Source organism: Setaria viridis, chromosome 1 (genome assembly GCF_005286985.2).
Source record: "Setaria viridis chromosome 1, Setaria_viridis_v4.0, whole genome shotgun sequence".
NCBI classification, from domain to species: Eukaryota; Viridiplantae; Streptophyta; class Magnoliopsida; order Poales; family Poaceae; genus Setaria; species Setaria viridis.
The window spans coordinates 38,968,518-38,987,999 of record NC_048263.2 but is presented as its reverse complement, the minus strand read 5'-3'; the positions used below and the strand labels follow the sequence as shown (position 1 = coordinate 38,987,999).

General features: G+C 39.7%; 1 protein-coding gene across 1 annotated transcript; it reads right to left on the bottom strand.

Annotated features, from left to right (window-relative positions):
• Positions 1-828: 828 nt before the first annotated feature.
• LOC117840148 (protein OPAQUE1) lies at positions 829-18,770 on the bottom strand. Its single transcript, XM_034720611.2, has 38 exons — positions 18,356-18,770; positions 17,581-17,730; positions 16,718-16,863; positions 16,478-16,634; positions 16,305-16,363; positions 15,998-16,154; positions 14,688-14,837; positions 14,418-14,554; positions 13,803-13,949; positions 12,678-12,779; positions 11,993-12,050; positions 11,797-11,898; positions 11,253-11,290; positions 11,050-11,176; positions 10,804-10,977; positions 10,415-10,546; positions 9,632-9,741; positions 9,255-9,315; positions 8,632-8,809; positions 7,564-7,769; positions 7,311-7,430; positions 6,891-6,989; positions 6,102-6,323; positions 5,520-5,659; positions 5,311-5,422; positions 5,068-5,118; positions 4,886-4,975; positions 4,560-4,730; positions 4,317-4,469; positions 2,947-3,123; positions 2,728-2,865; positions 2,552-2,622; positions 2,086-2,185; positions 1,849-1,905; positions 1,707-1,763; positions 1,534-1,614; positions 1,374-1,456; positions 829-1,239 (listed from the first exon to the last, which is right to left on the bottom strand). Exons 1-38 carry the CDS (start codon positions 18,473-18,475, stop codon positions 1,101-1,103), a joined length of 4,572 nt encoding a protein of 1,523 aa, XP_034576502.1. The 5' UTR covers positions 18,476-18,770; the 3' UTR covers positions 829-1,100.
• Between the last annotated feature and the right edge of the window lie 712 nt (positions 18,771-19,482).

Genomic DNA, 19,482 nt, shown 5'->3' with positions numbered 1-19,482 from the left:
CGATGCGACGCGTGCGGCCGAGATCGACTGAATCGCGGGAGCGTCTTCCTCGTCAGGCGCAGCAGCCGGTGGTCATGGTGGGCTTCGCTCACTTCGCCAGGGACAGTGGCCAGCCGTGGCGAGAGCTAGCCGCTCGGGGCCTGCGCCCGTCTGACCGTCTCCGCAGTTTATGTCGGACCTCCGCGGCGGCGGCGCGCTGCAGCATCAGCAGCCGGAGGCCATGGTGGGCTGCCGTCTCAGAAGAGGGGGACTGGGGAGGCAGGCAGCAGCTGTCCAGATTCAATCATTCAACCTGCCAGTCTGGCAACCTGCGAGCTCTGCAATTCTTCCCCTGGTTAACCATCGGCATGGCCGAGTAAATTGAGATCGTGATCTGTAGTGTGGAAGGCCGCCATGGTCGCCTACAGGCTACAACTGCCTGCTGCCCAAGTCCCGCCCCAGCAAGCGCGACGTCCGCGGGGCCGTTCGTGTACACGGTCCCGTCTGCCTACGGGGAGCTCGGTGGCGGGGCACAAGGGCATAAATGGTCGATGCATGCGTGTTAGCCTATTCATTTGTTCAACGAAATTGTGCAAGCTTAAATTGTTTGTTGATTCATTTTGTTGGTTATCCCGCACCGGATAACCGCGAACAAAGGGCATGCACTTCCGACTCGTGCTTCCGGCATCCGGAGAAATAAAGGGAAGACATGATTAGTTTGCCGTCCCAAGGTCTAGTTCAGAACTAGGATCATTACGCAGATATTCGCTTCAGGGAGTCGGGACAACCCCTTAGATCAGACAAATTATGTTGCCCGCGTCAGTTGCGTATATCATCGGAGATGCGCACTGGTCAATTTGCCACAGATGTACTCATTTTTGGGCCAGTGCCAACAGTTCTTACAATGTTACAACATTCCCTGTACAGCTAAAAGATAGCTAAGAGGAGTGGACGTACATGATTTGGCATCTCGCAACAATTGTTGCTTTTAACTGTAAAAAAAGTCCACTCCCCTTTTGCCAGTCTATGCACCTAAACAACAATACAACATCGCAGATGGATGTAACCCCATAAAAACCTGGGGCCCAACAAATCTTCAAGGCAGCCTTACCATGTTCATTCTATTGGACAGGCTGTGGATCCTGCTGTCTGAGTAGAAACTGTACTGATGTATAGTGCTGGAGAGATTCTGGAAGATCGACGTCTGCATAATCCATTGCCGGGATAGCCATGGACAAATCCTCGGTGGAGAATGGTATGCTGTAACAAGCAAGCATCAGGTGTTAGTGCAAAACGGCAAACCACTTTAGTTTGTTCCACATTAACAAATATCTCGCTTACTACAGGTCGTCGAAGAAAGCAAAGTATCTACTGTTTGGAAATAATTTCCCTACCTTAAGTCATCATCCAACAAAAAGGAATTTGACACAAGATTCTGGGTATCCTTATTGACCATCTCCCTCATTGCAGCAACCACCTGGCAAATCTTATTATCTTCAGAAATGCAAAATGAATCCCAAAAAAGTGTAAAAGTTCAAGCCAAAAAATACCTACCTCATTTGATATGCCTTGGGTATTGTATTTGTCATCCCAGTACATCGAGCATATTCTGTAGATTTGGCGAACACTCAAGGACTACATGAAACACCAGAGAAATTAGTAAATACAATCGTTCAAAAATTACAAGTCTGCCATAGATGGTGGCCAACTGAAATAGATATACATACCGGGCAAAGATCTTGCCTGATCTCCTCAAGTGTCTTTTTTCTTTTTTGGTGTATAACCTGTATTAGGTAATTAGTGAAAATAGCCTATGACATAAAACAACCAACAAATAAGAGAGGGTGGGCAGCTCGCAGAATGAATTACCAAAAAACCGACAGCTTGTCTGATATAATTTAGCTCATGCCAAGATGTACCTGCAAACTGAAAAGAAAATAAACTTGTGAATAAAAGTGAAAGAAATAAAAAAACACAACAGAAGGATATTATCCAAAACTCCTAGTAAAGAAGTATCTTGAAAGAGCAACACATTGAAAATGCCAAGCAAAAACCAGTTCCAACAGGGCTTCTTACCAGAAGAATAAGTGTAAAAATAACACTTACCTCCTCTGTGACATCAGTAATCCATTTCTCCAACAAGGATAGCCCGGCTTTCACGTATTCCCCATTGGAGAATGTACAACATTCACGCCGGAGAAGAAGACTGACAAAAGAACAAAGCTGTCAGTGTATTCATGAAACTGAAATTATTTTCCTTCAAATTTTATTCCAACCATATCAGAACAAGCATGTATCTGGAAGTGTCTCCATCCCATCACCTATAACCTTCAACAAGTACATTGTTTCACATGCAAGCAGACACTTTTCTCGTATTCGAGACTCAATAATTTGCAAATTTAACAAAGGTAGAAATAGAATTATATTGTTCATTGAAATTTTTAATTGTTGTAAAATAATATAGATATTCCCAGTAATCCATTCCTAGACATTCAATGTCTATCATGGCCACACTGCTTGCACGTTTAATGCATATATACCTAATACCAAGTTTCTGAGATGAGAAAATTACCTGTTAAACAACTGTATATTGATGAAAGAGAATAATTGTGTGATAAGTTTACGAATAAAGAAGGATGGCACCTGCAGCAAACAACAACATTAGACTCGCTTGGACAAGGCATGGCACTGACTCTTTGATGAAGTTTGCAAAAGATCAGTCCTTTCTCATAGCAGGACAAGGCTTACGTAATTTTCGCGCAATGTATCCATAAGCAAGTCGAGGAAATTGACAATGTTGTCCCAGTTGGAATTTGATGCCGGTTGGGCACCAAGCCCAGGTGACTTGGATGCTTTTCCGGGTTGCCCACGTGTTGACTTTGGAGCCTGCATGTAATCATAGAGTTACCAAAAGATCCAGTTATCCAATGCAGTTGTCATCACCATATTGAGGAAACAATTATATACCTGAATGCAAACATTAAGAAGAGGTGATATTTCTTTTTTCAGATTATCTCTGAGCTGCCCAAAGATCTTCTCGACACATGCAGTAAGCTGCTGTTTGAATAGTATGGCTGGATACCGCGCATCCACTTGTGGCAGAGAATCACTGCGGCCTACAAGCTTTGAAGGAGACCTCAGCGTCTGGAAGAAACATAAATTGTTGTTATTCCAGACATAAAGGAAAATAATTCTATTCAGACACAATTTCTGTAGAAAATCATCAAGCCACAAATACTACCTACTACTCAAATTATTATATACATCTATGTTTATGCACAAGTTACAAAATGCTGAGAAAAGATAATATTTAAAGAAAGTATAAATGTTGCCGTTTCTCGTGCTGTTTTTTCAACTAGACTAGAAATTCCCATTAATAATTGGAGGCAAAGTAGCTCTCAATCTACTAGTGGCATGAGCAAGGGTAAGGCTGCTGGACTGCAAACCGGCTTGCTAAATGTGGCCTGCCTCACCCTGCAGCATGCCCTTTTTGTGATCAGGTTCAGGAACCGACCCAGCACATTCTTGTTTCTTGCGTCTTTGCCCATCAGGTCTGGATAAATATTCTCCAGAGGTTAGCCTGATCGCCATTGCGTCTTTGCGCCTCAGACTACTGAATTGCTTCTCGGGCTGGTGATATAGCGCCGTCCAAGGAGTACCCTAAAGAGCTTAGAAAAGGTTTGAACTCCTTGATTATTTTGGTCTCATGGGAGCTCTGGAAGCATCAGAACGGTATTGTGTTCAATGGCGCTAGGCCAAGCATCCCGGAGGTGCTGCTGACAGTGGCAAATGAAAGCGCTCTCTGGTGTATAGCTGGAGACACATCACTTAGGGAGTTGTTGCTAAGGTCACTTGCCTCGGGTATTTAGCCCTGTAGCGTAGGTTGGTCATTATGCATTTGTAATCGGCACTGCCGTAATCTAATTTCTTCTTCTTAATGGAATGACACGCAGCTCTCCAGCACGTTCAAGGAAAACATGAAAGGCTGTGTAAAAATTGCCTTCCTCAGCTGGCTATGCCTCCCTTCATATGAAAATGACAGTCAAAAGAGCATTATGGCATAGCCCCTAGTCATAAAATCAACATATTGGGTTGTATGTAGTCAAAATGATGGCCATCAGTGACATTTGTATGTGGCCATTCTGATATGAAAAGCTGTCTAAAAAAGTGGTTTTGTAACATTGTAATTTCCTACATTTTACAAATATATATTATGGTAGATATTTCAAGTCAGAGTTGTGTTTTGGAGACAATGTCAATGTACAAAACAATACATTTTGTGGCCAGGATAGATTCAACGTGAACGAAATGACAACCGTCATGCTCGAATTCCTTACTTGCACTATCTTCCCACCTAGCGCTAGAGCTCCACCAGATCGACGAGATGGTGTGGCAAATAATCCATTTGACCGTAGATTCCTCTGCAGAAGGCATAGCAATGCAGAGGTATTGGATAACCAATAAGGTAATCTTCCGTCAGCTTCCTTCCCCTGTAGCGAAACCAAAACAGAATTTCCAAATTAGTACCTTGAGGACCCACCTGGTGCAAACAGAAAAATATATGGGCTGATTTTTTTTACCTTTAGGACATCATTTATGGCCTCAATTACATGATCAAAAATAGCAGTCCTCTCTGATTCAAAAGCATGCCAGTGTAAAAGGCATTTGTAAATGACACAGGCTGCAACTGGTTTTCCATCCTTAAATCCTAAATTTTCTTTGATGCATTTTAATAAAATTTCATGATTTTCCTGCATGAAACATTAGCAGATATTGAGATACCTGAAATTCTTTATAGACCACCAATTGCCCATGACAAAATATTATCAATCTAATATAAGAGGGCATAACTGAACAAGAATATAAAGCGCATCTATAACCAAAAGTCTAGTAGAGACAAATTTACCTCATGCCTTTCAACAGGCAACCTCGATCTCCTTGACCCAGTCAAAGTCTGCGGAAGAGGAGCCAGATATTTTGATGGTGGTGGGCTTTCCTACAATTTTATTTGTTTTGTTAAATTAAAGCTTTTAGACAAGAATTTTAATGATTGCAGCTATCCAACTTGAAAGAAAAGAATCAGCTTACAAACATATGCTTCGACTCACTGTTGGGGAGACCGATCGATGCAGAAAATTTCTGTATTCAGAAATCATGTCAGCGAACTAAACCAAAAAAGATACCGTTGCTAGGTTTGAAATCAAATAGAGGTTAAAATATCAATAAAAAAATGACAAGAGTTGGCACCACATGTCAGTTCTAATTGTATTTCAGAGCAGTGGAGTCAACAACAAAAGCATTGAACTGGGAAAGGGTAACTAAGAAAATTACCTCAGATAACGTCTTTGGAGCTACGGCTAGATTGTTCACTGGTGGCATATTAAATGCCTTCTGTCTTAGGACATGATTCTCATTTTCCAAGTTAGTGAGTTTCTCCTGCAACCTGAATTCACAAAACCATAAGCCATCAAATTAGTTACAAAACCACATATTATTCCAGCATCCTGTAGTTTAGATAGAGAAGAGCACCAAACACATACTTGTCCAAATTTTGCTGTAGATGGTTGCATTTTCCCTCCACATCCTTCAATTTCTCCATTGTATCATCACTACTTTTACGAGCTACATTAAGTTCTTTCTCCAGTACTGAGTTCTTCATAGATAATGATTCGACCAAGTTCTGTAGAATGTAAAAGTGATGCGTCAGAAAAAGTACAATAAAGGGATATGTCAAAGGGCCCAAAACGTCATAACTCAAGTCAGGTGATAACACAGCATGCTACCTGCTGGAAACGTGCAGAAGCAAGCATCAGCTTACTACCTTACTCCGTATTTCATAAAGTTTATCTACTCCATCTTAAATGAATAAAAAGATGCCAAAGGACACCGATTGAAAATAGGGGGCAACAAAGCACACTCGTGACCATGGCAAAATTACTCTATGACATCACAAGATCTAGCATTTGCTGGAACACACCCTAAATTTAAAGTGACCTTTAGGCAATTATAACCTTTAGAGTGAGCTCCAGCAAATGCTACAACTATGTAATGCCCTAGACTGCTGGAACCAATTCTTTTGATGAGTTGATGACAGAATATGATGAAGATAGAAATTATGAAACCTTTAGGTTGGAGTTTTCTTTTTCTGCTTCTGCTGTCATAATTCTTTTACTCTGCAACATAGTGATCTCTCTCAAAGAATCGTCCAGCTTCTTCTGGAGCAACAAATTTTTGCCATGTTCTTTTTGAGCATCTGACTTTGCAGCAGCACATTCTGCGCTTAATGATTCAATTATTTTGTCACGCTTCAATATTTCAGATGACTTTGACTCTTCACTGGCAGCCTGCATTTGAAAGTTCAATCACCAGGTGAATATCAAACCAATCATTATGAAAAATCACATCAAGAAAATTTGCAATAGTAATTGTTGTTGTGGCATTTCTACCAAAAAAATTGCAAAACTAACCAATCTCAAGGCCAGAAAATCGTATTATAAACTAGACCCATTGAGAGATGCATTGATTGATTCCAACCAGGGTTCATAAACTGCCTCCAGCCATTTTTTTTTCACTTTATATTTCAATTTTCCAAATAAATTTGACAAAAACAATGTTTTGAACGCCCATTGGAAGCCTTGTACTGTTTATTTCTGTCACGATATAAGTTCCCATGTTTCTTTGGCTCTTTATATACTTCTCGGCTTTTCGCAAGGTGAAGTAGAAGCCCTTCCTGTCAGTTATTTTACTAATGTATCTGACAGAACGTAGCAAGCTTTAAATGGTTATAAAACATACCTGGCCTAGTATAAGCACAAACAAGAACAACACTATCAAATAACCATGACACAATAGACAACAAGTAACGTTAACAAACAGTACACTAATGCAATAAAGTGGCACATAATACTTACCCGCAGTCTCCTTTCAAGGGTAAGTCTTAAAGCAAGATCGTCCATCTTTTTCTCAAGCTTATTCTTTGCCTCACGCAATGCACCAGCTTCATTTGCAGCCTATCACATAAACCATCACGTAAGAGTATTCCCAATACATGACAATCACAGGAGAGGAGAAAATTCCATCCAGGCTATTAGCATACAAGAATAGAAACTTGGCAAATAAATACTATAGGAGCATGGACGAAGAAAGAACAGATATACAATAATATTTAAAGAAAAATGGGAACAAAATTCCAAATAACTAATGTAGGTTCCAATCATTTATAGAGCTCTGCTGTGCAAAAAGCTTGAGATTTGGCCAGTGCCGAGCAAATATGGAATAAATTCACTTAGAATCAGCCTAAGAAAATATAGGATAGAAACCAAAGAAATTACCATTTTAAGTCTCCTTAGCTCCCTTCTTGCAAGCTTCTGTCTCCAAGCACACTGAATTGCCACAGTGGCTTGCCTGTAATGCTGGAAAAGCATTACAACCTTCCGCCTTCTCCATGTAGACTGCAGTGCGCCAATAAGGTAAATAAATCCAACCATGACATACCATATGTTGAGTACTATATAACAGTTTATGGCTTACTTAAAAAAAATGCACACACAATTTCAGGAGTGAAAGAGGGGAATGGGGGTGCACCTGTATCACTGTAGCAGCCTTATGCTCCCTAATGGCTGAGAAATAGCGGCGAGCGATAAACCCTCGAACATAAGACTGAATAAGCAGAGCTGCCAAACATGATTGCAGGTGAGCTCGACGTAGCAGCCATCTTCGGACATACTTCTGAACAATTACAGCTGCCGCTGTTTCTCGTCTGATCGCATACATCTTCCTTGCCAAACAGCCTAATTAGAGAACAGAATGCATTAGCAATTTAGTATCAGAAAGAGCGTCCATTCTCAACAGAGAACTCAAAATGATCAATCCTGAAATGAGAAGGATTGACTCCTCCCCAACAAATAAACTACGAACCTCCAGTTGAATTTAATTTAATTAATATATTTTCTGTAACAAAAACAATTAACTATTAACCAAATAAGCTATGCCAATGAGAAGATGGGTAGTTTTCGGGTAGTTATAAAGTTCATTGTGACTCATGAAGGATGCTTATCGAACCAGAGGATAAGTTTTGAACTCGCCAGTCATGCGAATCGCATGCATGTGAGTACCAAAATGAAATTAATTGTCCACAATGAGAGAAAGAAATTCTTATCTTGGTAGCAAGAGTTATGGGAGTAATTTATGCAACCAAACTTCTCAAGAATGCATTCAATCTTCTACAACAATCTAACAACCATCCAACCACATTTAACAATCACTACCCTTGATGGTAAAAGAATGGTTCTGTTTGAAGCATGCAGTCAAACTTTCTGATACTAGGCCATTAATATTTTCCCGTCATTGAAACATGAAAGTAATGTATTTGGACAATAGAGCAATAACTGTATTTATTGTTTCATCAACTGACAAGAATCCAACCCCATTAAATAACTATTACCTCTAGTAGCAAAAGAATGGTACTGTTTGAAGCATGCTGTCAAACTTTTTGGTACTTTGGTCATTAATATTATTTCCGGTTATATTGGGACATAGAAATAATGTATTTCATTACAGTTCATTTGAAGGACAAAGCAATAACTCTCTCGACCCATGCATGTCGCTTTCAGAAGAAAACAATAAAGCAATATGATAGGCCAGCATGTTTACCTCTGCAATATGCTTGTACAGAAATTGAAGCCTCCCTTGTTTTCACAAATTCTTTGCGTGTGATAAACGTTCTGAAGCGGCCTTGAATGTGCCGCGCAGCGTTGTCCAAAACCTCAGCACGACGCATATCTAATATGGCAATTTGACCAGCCCTAAGGAATACCTTTGTTCTACCAAGCTTACATGTAAAACAAAATGTCAATATATGATTTTAATATCTTTCCCGATCAACTCAAGCTTATTATCAAATTAATGACTTCAGTTTAAAAAAAAAACTCAAGCTGCTCATGAATTCATTAAGAACAGTATAAAATTAAATACCAAAACAACAAACAAACTAATAGTCTACTAGAACACATGCAACAGTGCAAATAGTAAGACGACCAACAGAAACCACTAGGACGAAGAGATCCTAGACTTCCTGGCAAACAGGTTCCGAAGGTCCATGTTCATGTAAAAGAGCAGTGGTGTTTTATTTTTCAAGTAAAAGATCTAAACTTTATATAATTGCTTGGGCGATATACACAAGATTCAGCCGTGTAAACAGGTTTGATTCATTTAGATCATCTAATCATCACAAAACTTGTACATTGAAACAATAGAATCTCAGCTGAGCAGATTACTTGAAAATTATCAAGCTTCATCTTTTCGAGAATTCCCTTTGTCAGCGTTCTTTCATCGTAACTGCACAAGTTAAACAAAAAAAAATCAAACAAGGTGACGCAATTAACAAAAGAGCAACGGTTTATCTTTTTACAAACAGATTTTATAAACTCCCAACTTTATTATCGTACTACAATGAAATTACTACGATAGTGCTGCTCAATTACTACAATGACAAACTACTTTGCTAACGAGTAATCAGATTATTCAAGTGGGGTTTGTTGTCGCGTATCAAAAAGATCAAGCCATCATGCAGTGTTTCAGGCCGCAAAGAAACAGTAACTTCAACATTTCCATCTCTTTCTGTGACTAGTTTCATTTAGGATATAAGAGATACCTTCCAATCATCAATTCTGGAACTAGGACAGCAAACCGATCAACAAATTCGGCATAAGTCCTTCTGGTAGGATAGCCAGCAAGACTAATACGGACAGCTTCTAAGACACCCTGTAATGCAACCAAGTGACAATTTTAATGAGAATGTCAATTGGAAAAACATGAATGAACAAAATATGGACCAAAAACAATGAAGTATCAGTTAATTACTAATTTCCTCCAGCCATAAATTATGTATAATCCTAGGAAGCATGCTTTTTTCCAACATTATTTCCATGAATATCTATACTATACATTTTTATATTATTTTCCAAATCTGAAGAACAGAAATCAGTGGTCAAACTATGTCTTCATGACAAAATCATGCCAAACTGGTAGTGCTGGAGTATATGTATAGCTTGAGAGAATTGTATAGGTATTAGAGAATAAATGGTGGAGATATGATAAATATATCTCAAGCAACCTCATAGATATGGTCCAGTTACTTCCCAAAACTGCCCACTCAAGTTAAATGTTGGTACGATTTAAGGCCAGTAGGACAACAAACATCACAGCAAATATTATTTGACTATAAGGCAGAGTAGAACCACATATTATTTCACATAAGCTTATTGATCTATTGCACGAAGCAAAATGAGTAAATTTTAATGTTCAATGATTAGTGCAAAAAGCGAAAATGGCGATCCACACCAAACTGTTATGTAGGCAGATTTGCAGACTAATGGAACAATGAGAAAAATTATAATATTGCTTTAATATTCTATGCTTCAGTGAAAGTCCTTACTCCACAACGCAGTTGATGCAAAACGCTTTGATTTTCAAAAAGCTGAGGTCGATTGGCAGAGTTAGGCTTCACACAGCGTACATAGTGAGGTTCCGTCGAGTTTAGGGTTTCCATGAGGGCCTGCAGTTGTAGCTAAAATAAAGAGACATGAATCAGAAGAATCGAGAAAATGACTAGAAAGACGATAAATCAGTGTCTTAGTTACATGTACAATCTAAGAGTGAAACAAATATAAATGTTCAAAGCCGCAGAATAATGGCTAAGACTTCTGCATTTGGTTCAATTGCAAACAACAAATGCTTCCTGGCTGATAGAATCTTGATGAGCTTACCTCTATAAACAGAGGGATCAAAGAAACAGCAAATGGAAGAAGCGAATTTCATTGATACCTTAAATCTGGAAGCAACTGACGAAAACTTGTACGAGGATCTTATAGATTCTTCCGGCAACGAAGTAAAAAGTCCAGAAACAAATTGGCACCTTGAAGATGATAGAAGATTGCAGTGCTCTGCAACAATATAATCTCGATTCTTTTCCAGAAAAGAATCTGTTTGATACGTAACCTGCAAAGAGCCGGATGCTATTATTATAAATGCAGTAATAATTAATAGCAATACCTGATGGTCCTGTCTTACCTTCCCAGCATAGTGTGAGATGGTAAAATCTGTTTCTGAGAATTTTGTCTTATCAAGCCTAGGATGGGAAGAGAAGTTTCTGAACATCTTTGTTGCAAAGGTCTCATGAGTAGATTTTGGAAACATGCTGTAAATGAGCAAATCATAGTTGAGCACAGTTTATATTTATGTAATATTCCAGGAGAAACAAACCAGCAGCTTACCAAGCTTCATCCAGCAGTGCAATAATTCCAATTGGTTTCTGTTTCAAGGGCATAGAATACAATTAATCCCAGATTACAAAAATGTTTTCGAGAGCATCTAACAGGGACAAAGATAGTAAAAGAGGTCACAGGTTTATATCCAGACTTCATACTTCAACCCGTGGTTAAGGGGGTTAAAAATGAAACGAGCAAATACATGCCGGGAATAAGCATGACGAAGTGAATGAAGTAACAGACTTGGTAGCCGTGCTAAGTACAGCTTAAACTACTGATATCTTGCAGATATTAACAGCATGTTGAAATAAAATTCTTGCTCACATGTCTGCCACCGTAAGCATATTCTCTAAACGCTTTTAGGCAAGGTTCTTAAGGCATATCCAAGTCGCCACAGGATGCCCCACCACCTTAAGAACCTTGCTGGCAACAAGTTGCACCCACTTACAGAAACCAGAGTATTGCCAACCATTGTACACAAGTAGTTCTAAAATGAATCAAGGTCACAGAGAACAGAGCCTATGTCAGTAAGTAAAGGTAAAGAAACAACCTTTTCAATCAAATCCAGCACATCCTGATTGTCAATGAATTCAATGTAGCTCCAATTAATTTCCTCACTTTTGTACTCCTCCTGTTCCATCTTGAATACATGCTGAGGAAAGACATTTGCAGCATCCAGTGTTAAGAGAAACAAGTAAATTAAATAACACATCCTTCTAATTTAAACAGGCAAATATAGTACATGCCTCATTAAAGTGTTGCTGAAGTTTTTCATTTGCAAAGTTAATGCAGAACTGCTCAAAGCTGCACAGGTAAATCAAGGAGCATCATTAAAAACTAGCTAAAATGCAAAATCAAAATTTCAATGTGATGGCTAATAAATGCATATACACTAATAAGCAAGCACCGGTCAAGTAGAAGCAGAAGCAAGGTATTCACGTATAGTAGAGTAAGCAGCTACTAATAGGTATAATAGGCATGCACGGGGGACTAAGTAGTTTCTAAAACTAGGTATAAAACGCAAAGAGCAATCCAATAAGTGCAAGTGCGAGAGAAAAAGTCGACGTTCTCCCTGGCTCATCTACTGGAAAGAGTCTGTCTTCTTTTTTTAGCCTCCACCAGGCGGAAATCATTTCACCGAAATTGTAGTGATAATGTGCTAAATGGATGCGTGCGCACAATGAGGTCTTTCAAGATAATTCAAGTATATTGCCAATAAGTAGCCTACCCAACTCGCTTGGGACTCAAAAGGCTTTTGTTGTGGTCGTGGGGTTGGGGTATATTGCCAATTGAATGCAGTAAGTAAACAGTTAACTAGGCTCTTTACCTGCTAATGGCACAGTTCATTTGGAAAAAAGAATTAAAAAGTACATTGCTATAAACATTAGTGCAGTGCAAAGTTATAATGAACTAAATGGCAGGCTTATATACCTGTTGTTTTTGAAGCTTTCAAAGCCATAGATATCCAAGACACCAATTTGTACCTTGGAATCAACATCTTGACCAATTGACTTATTAATATTCTCCACAAGCCTGAAAATATTTTTAAATAGGGTTAATTAGATCCATGCCATTACAACTCTCGTTTTTGAAAAACACCATTACACAGGTTGAAATCGGGCCAGTGCCATTACAATTTGCCTCTTGTTTGAAACAACCACTGATTTGCGTGTTTGACTTGTATTTTGCACATATTGGACATATATGCCCCTATAGTCAACCCAGTCATCTCTTGCTCCGCTCTCAGAATCACGCTCATAGCCACCGCGACCCACCAACTGCCATCATCGCCTCTGCTCCCCTCGTATGTGCTCACAGACGTGCATCCCATCCCATCTTCTTCCTTGTTCTTCAAGCATTCCCAATTTCCAGCACAACAAACAGCACGAGGATGCTCAGATCCAGAGAAGTCATCTCCATTGATGAGGATCCCAAGCTCTGGCCGTTTTCTTGCAGATTTCCCAAGAAGGCCCTTTTCTTGTGGATTTAGAGAAGGCTAAGTCCACAGTGCTCCGCCAAAGTTGGGCTTTGGCACATCCATGGCGACAAGGAGAGGAACACCAGGGCTCAAACTTAAGCGACAAAACGTGTTGTCGTTGCCACTGCAGTAGATCTAGTTCCTAAAGGCTCGGTGGTTCCCAGATCTGGCAACTTCCCACGGGTGTAACGTGATGGAGCTGACCCGGGCCTCAGCAACCTGTGCCGCAAGCTGAGGGCTCTGCCAGGCCATTGCTGGCCTCAAGGCGGTGGTGTGGAGACGGGACAAGGGGTTGAGTGGATGGGGTTGCTGGAGCATGAGATTGGCTGATGCAGTCATGGGGAAGGATTGAGAACATGGGTGTGCTGGAGAAAAGTTGAGAGCATTCTTTTCCAAATATGTACATAATGGCATGTTTCAAACAAGAGGCAAATTACAATGGTACTGACCCCATTTCAACCTTTGTAGTGACATTTTTCAAAACTAGAAAGTTACAGTAGATCTAAGCAACCATTTAAAATATGGTATCGCATACAAAAAAAAATATAAATCTTCAAAAATATTGCAGAAGAAAATACCAGTCAAATAATCTTGCATATACAGTCTTTGCTAGAGCATCACGATTAGCTGCGGCAGCAGCACAGTCTAATGCTTTAACAATTATTCCTTCACGAGTATGTATAGACCGGCTACATAATGTTGAGACCAATAGGTCAGCGTCACACCTGTTTGAAGGACCAAAAATGAAACTATAAGCAGCAAATTCAATTGAGGTACAGAACAATGTTATCTGTCACTTTCAATACATAAATAGTCTGCTACAGGAAAACGGGAGTCCTAACACTCTAATAGTCCACGTACATTAATCATTAATTCACATTTTCAACATGTGCGCCAGATTTAGAGTTCCACAGATCTTCTCTGCCTATAAATAGGCAGCATGCAAAGTGACCATATAAACCATAGTTTTAATTATCTACGGTGCATGTTCAATATGAGGTCTGGAAATTGACTACTTTTGTGTGGATATGGGTATCGTTTGCTCGTCTTAGTCTATAACAAATTAAACACAAATTCACCTAATCAACACAATTGATGAAACCAAAATTCTGGAGAAACGACAATTGTGAAGAAAAAAAAGGAATACTTTCCCCTAAAAGTATCATGATAGTCGATGCAAAGAAAAACCATACATAAATAAGTTTGCTGCCGTTTGGAGGTGAAAATTTGAAGTTGAATCCTTAATTTTTGAAGAATCAGAATCTTTTCCTGGGGCAAACTCAATATTGCCAAGATGAAGAACGGCTGCCAATGTCCGGAATATAGCATCCTGAAGAAAGTACAACATGCAGATTCATTTTCTGAAATATGGATACAGAACTACACAGAAGGGCAATGCAACGATTCTCTGAGGAAGATATTTTCCAAGAAACATCTAGGTGTGTTAGCGTCCTGTTAGGAACCTGATCTTTTCTGCTAATCCCAACAATATCCATTGCTCTTTTTGTCTTCCAGTACTCGTCTTCATTGTTTGTCCCTTCCAAATCGTAAGTCCTGCTTTGATTCAAGTAGTGAAAACTGCTTGCATGCCCAAGCTTGTACAGCTCTGCATCCTTTAAAGACAAACAATGCGATATAAAAATTAACCTTACCACAGCATCGTATCATAGCGTATATTTTACAGCTAAATATATAGTTGGAAAAGACTAAGTTGGAAGATAATAAATCACAGCGCCATAATTAATGCAAACAAACCCATGAAATAGTGCATCCTCCAGAATAAGAACAGTTTCATATTTTTCCAGTTTTGCATAGATTTGGGAAAGGCATGATACTAGTAACAAAATAACCCTATTGTAAATTGTTTGATTCTTCATCATGCATTCCTCTGTTTGCTATAAGCTTGCCTATGCACTTAAACTATGTTGTACTTACAGTAAATGAAGAAAGAAATAGGTACAAGATGCTTATTCCGTTCTTCCTTTCGTGTCACATTCTACTTCCCTTGAATTGCATGGGCCACAGGGTAATAGAATAATGTCATTTAATATCTATGCTGGATGTGTCGGGCTTGTGCTGTTTATGCTTGTGTGCATCTAAACAAATTAAGCTTCAAAATATGCTACTAATGTACTTTTGAATTTTTAGTGAATAACAGATATATCATGCTACTAATAAGCTCAGGTACTTTTAAGGAATTGATACCATGTCATGAGCAATTCAGCAGCATACAACATTACACTAGTTGTAAGATTGTGTATAATGCGTAGGTTATATTGCTTGAGCCCCTTGGGCTGATTATATAGGAGTACATGGCTTGGAGGGCAAGTAGCCTCTCCTAGAGATAAGGAAGGTTATCCCGGGATTACAATCAATCCTAAACTAACCATATCCGGAGTTGCCTAATATACTCTAACACTAGTTTCCTTTGCGAATGTAATAGATAAAAGATTTATAAACATTTCAGCAACACTAGAACCTCAGGACCATACCAAAGAAATTGCAAGTCACCAGTATAGTAAGTAGTAACAGAAAAGTATTTATAAGTACATACAAGTCAAATTAATAGCTTGCAATTAGGATTTAGTAGAACTACAAGTTGCAAAATGAGCATGGGTTACTAATTAAGTTGAAGAATGTCCTTAAATAGGTCATTTGGACACTGTAAACTTCATAGGAAAATGTGAATTATGTCACGAAGCAACCAAACTCATATGGGGTGCACTCACATAATAAATGATCGAATAGAAATAGTGGCAGTTGGTAGACATACCTTTCCAGAAGCACACAATTGGTAGAAGCAATGAAAATTCCTTTCAGGATCAGTAATTTGCACAACACGGGACCTTTCCAAAAGATAGGTCCTAATAGCTGCTCCAGATATTCTACCACTTGCATCAAACTGTATCTCCACGAATTTTCCAAATCGGCTGCAACCAAGAAAGCATTTAGGTTATGCAAAAAGAAAAGGCAGTCAAAAAGGTTAGGTTTTACAAATTAAAGAAGAATTGTGTATTATCTGGATGAAGAACACACACGAAAAGTCGCACAATATTGACCAAGACTGAGTGAAACCTCACCTTGAGTTGTCATTCCGAACTGTTTTCGCGTTGCCAAATGCCTCCAAAAGAGGGTTAGACTGGTGGACGGAACAAATTAAGAAATATTAAGATAATGCTATCATCAGCAAAAATATAGATGGAGAACTATTAGTTTCCATAAATTATAGTGGAGAAACAGTGGTAAAACTTACTTCTAGAACCTGTTGTTCGACCGTTCGATCGTCAAGAGCAGCTCTACCACCAACAAAGGTGAGATACTGCATAATAAGCTTTGTCGTTTCGGTTTTGCCAGCACCACTTTCACCACTAACCAGGATGGACTGGCTTCGGGATTCATTCACCATAGCCCTAATCAATTCAGCCAATGCCAACAAATTAAATAAATTGTATAGAAACAGTGCCTTGCAAGTCAATCACACTGTGACCCCTACCTGTACGATGCATCAGCTACTGCAAAAACATGTGGACTCAACTCCCCTAGTCGGACACCCTTATATTGCTCCATCATGTACTCGTTGTACAGGTGAGGCAGCCTCGTAAAAGGATTAACAGCAATCAATATGCTTCCGGTGTACGTCTGTCTCAATAAAGGTGACAACCGTTAAAAAAAGTAGTCCAGAACTAAAATGCAAAGACTAAATTACATGTATCCATTAATCCATGCCAATCAATGGTGCAATAAGATCATCATTGATTATTAGCGAGGTACTTAAAATCTTACACAAAAGAACTCATTCCATACTCACGTTGACAACACAAAATTGGAAAGTAATAATATACTGAAAGAAACAACAATACGAAAAGAACAGTCATGATATTACAAATGGCATTGATTATTTCCATAGATCATATCAAATTTAAAAGAACTACAATTGTTTGTCATTCAGTTCTATAAACTGCAAAAGGATAATTATAATGCCATGACTTAATTGAAGCTGAAAACCATTAGATGAGTGCATCGTTATTGTGTTCTCATCGGCAAATGATTTTGCCACAGAGGATCATATTTTCAATTGCAGACGTTTTTATTCGATTCCAACATATTTGGCAGAAATTCTACAAAAGCTGAAATATGATTAGGACAGCTGAAAATCAGAATCCGGGAATGTGCCAATGAAAAGGTGCTCCATAAAATCAATATGACACGGAAACTTAAACAATGTGACCGGAACTATTCAAGTTCATAAATTTGCAGAGAAAAAGTTAGTTTCTGGGTAAGCAATTCGTCTACATTTCAATTAGGTTCAAATGAAAATTACCATAGTAAATAAAACAGCGCCAATAAACCACTTACATATATCTCATTCAATGCATATCTTTTCTTCAGATTGTAAAGAACACCTGGTTCATTCAGATATGTCAGTTTGGTCATGTCATCAACATGGCCCCCACCCAGATCTTCATCTGTATCCCTGGGCAATAATTTCTCTGGCGCAACTGTAATCTGAAATCGACAAGGGAAAGTATCAGGTAAACAAATCAAGTTTCCAATACGACAAATGAAACCTGGTCTTAATAAACCTGTTATAATTGGGTTCTGATGGCAAGAAATTAAGCATTCATGCTACAAAAGAAAAATTGACAAATACCAATGTGCTTCAACATCCTCAGCAAATTGATCCAATATATTATCAACTTCAAGTCCCAAGGATCTCAATGGGTGTAACAAGAAAAATAAAAGGTTGCCCATATTTATCATGTGCTACTTGTGCTACCAAAAGACTTTAGAGCAGGGTGTTGCTTGACCAAAATGGGAACATAACAGATCATAAAATAAAATAAAATGAGCAGATTACACAAGTAACTTGTACGGTGAGAATCTGAATTAAGGGCACAAGGATTGCTAAACTTGATGCAGCGGACAGCATTAACATAAGTACCCGTTTGACCGCTAGTACATTAAATTGCGCAGCAGAGATAATCCAAGCAACTTGCAGAACACATAGGGTCGGTTCAAAAGTTATCAAATATACGAATGAAAAATGTAATCCATTATCCGTCAAAGCTTCGAAGCACCGCACGGAATGAGGCGAAAGCGACAGGAAGGGAGGGAGGATAGAATGCTGAACCTTCTTCCGCTGGCTCGTGAGCACGAAGACGGCGCGCTCCTTCGACTCCGTCACCTCCGCCTCCACCCACCCCTCCCCCTTCTCCTCCACCCACACCTTCGACCCCTTGCGGTAGCTCATCCCGCCGAAACCCTAGGCTACCGCCGCCTCTCCGAACCCTAGTCCCGCAGCGGAAACCAGTGGCAGCGAGCACGAGGCGAGCGCTGCGGATTCAGACACTGAGTGGGGTGGCGGCGGCGTCTTTCGGAGCTCCGATTAGAGCGGCCCGGCCGCTGCTGCTTCGAGTCGTGGTGGACTCATGGCGAAATTTTTGCTTTGCCTTGGCGCTTCTTCTCCCGTGCGCTTTTCAGTGGCCCGAAAAGCATCCAGTTGGGGGATTGAAAAGGGGAAATCTCGAAGTGTGCGGGGTGGTGGCTGCAAAATCTCGGCAGAGGTGGCACCAGAATTTGAACGGCCGAGGGTTGGATGCGTCAATTCAGCCTCCGTGGCGAGCACGGGGCCCGCGCGTATCAAGGCGGTGTGCAGGTGACCGGGCCTGAGGGCAGAGGCGTCTTTCTTGGGGGAGGAATTGTGGTGGGTCCCACTGGGAAGTCTGGTCTGTTCAAATCGGCCGATCTGGCTTACTTTAATCGTTTGAATATGGGGTGCTCTGCTCAGTTAGACCCCTAATGTCGTCTGTATTTTCAAAATCCGCCAGTTGGAATCAAGGGGTTTGATGGGATTGCTAAGGAACCGTTGGAATTCTCCTATCTGCAAGTCTCCCTTTCAATTCGTGGGGAAAAAACGATTGTCCCAGATGCTTCAAATCTCGTAAAAATGCATTGTTCTAAAGAGGGTAGTAGTTTCACAAGACGAGAATGAAACAATTAGAAGCAATTATCCACCATCCACCCACAAGTTTGCTATCTCCATGTTGTTATTGTCTTTTTTGAGATGGATCTCCAAGTTGTTGCATCTAAGGTGCGTGTAGCCGATCATTCAATACGCAACATTTTTTACAGTGAATTCTAGCATTAGAAAAGCAGTTTCAATGTAAGCTATAATGAGTTCATGTTTGAAGAAAATATGAAACAAATCTGAATGGCATCTTGAAAGAGAAAGATACTCGATAAAAGAAAGTGAACACT

What these genes read in the sequence shown, in the direction of transcription:
- LOC117840148 (XM_034720611.2), bottom strand. Translation starts at nt 18,475, where the DNA reads ATGAGCTACCGCAAGGGGTCGAAGGTGTGGGTGGAGGAGAAGGGGGAG. An exon ending in GTTCGGAATGACAACTCAAG is followed by an intron (nt 16,155 to 16,304) that starts GTGAGGTTTCAC and finishes TCTTGGTTGCAG; the next exon opens with CCGATTTGGAAAATTCGTGG. An exon ending in GCACTGCTGGATGAAGCTTG is followed by an intron (nt 11,177 to 11,252) that starts GTAAGCTGCTGG and finishes GCTCATTTACAG; the next exon opens with CATGTTTCCAAAATCTACTC.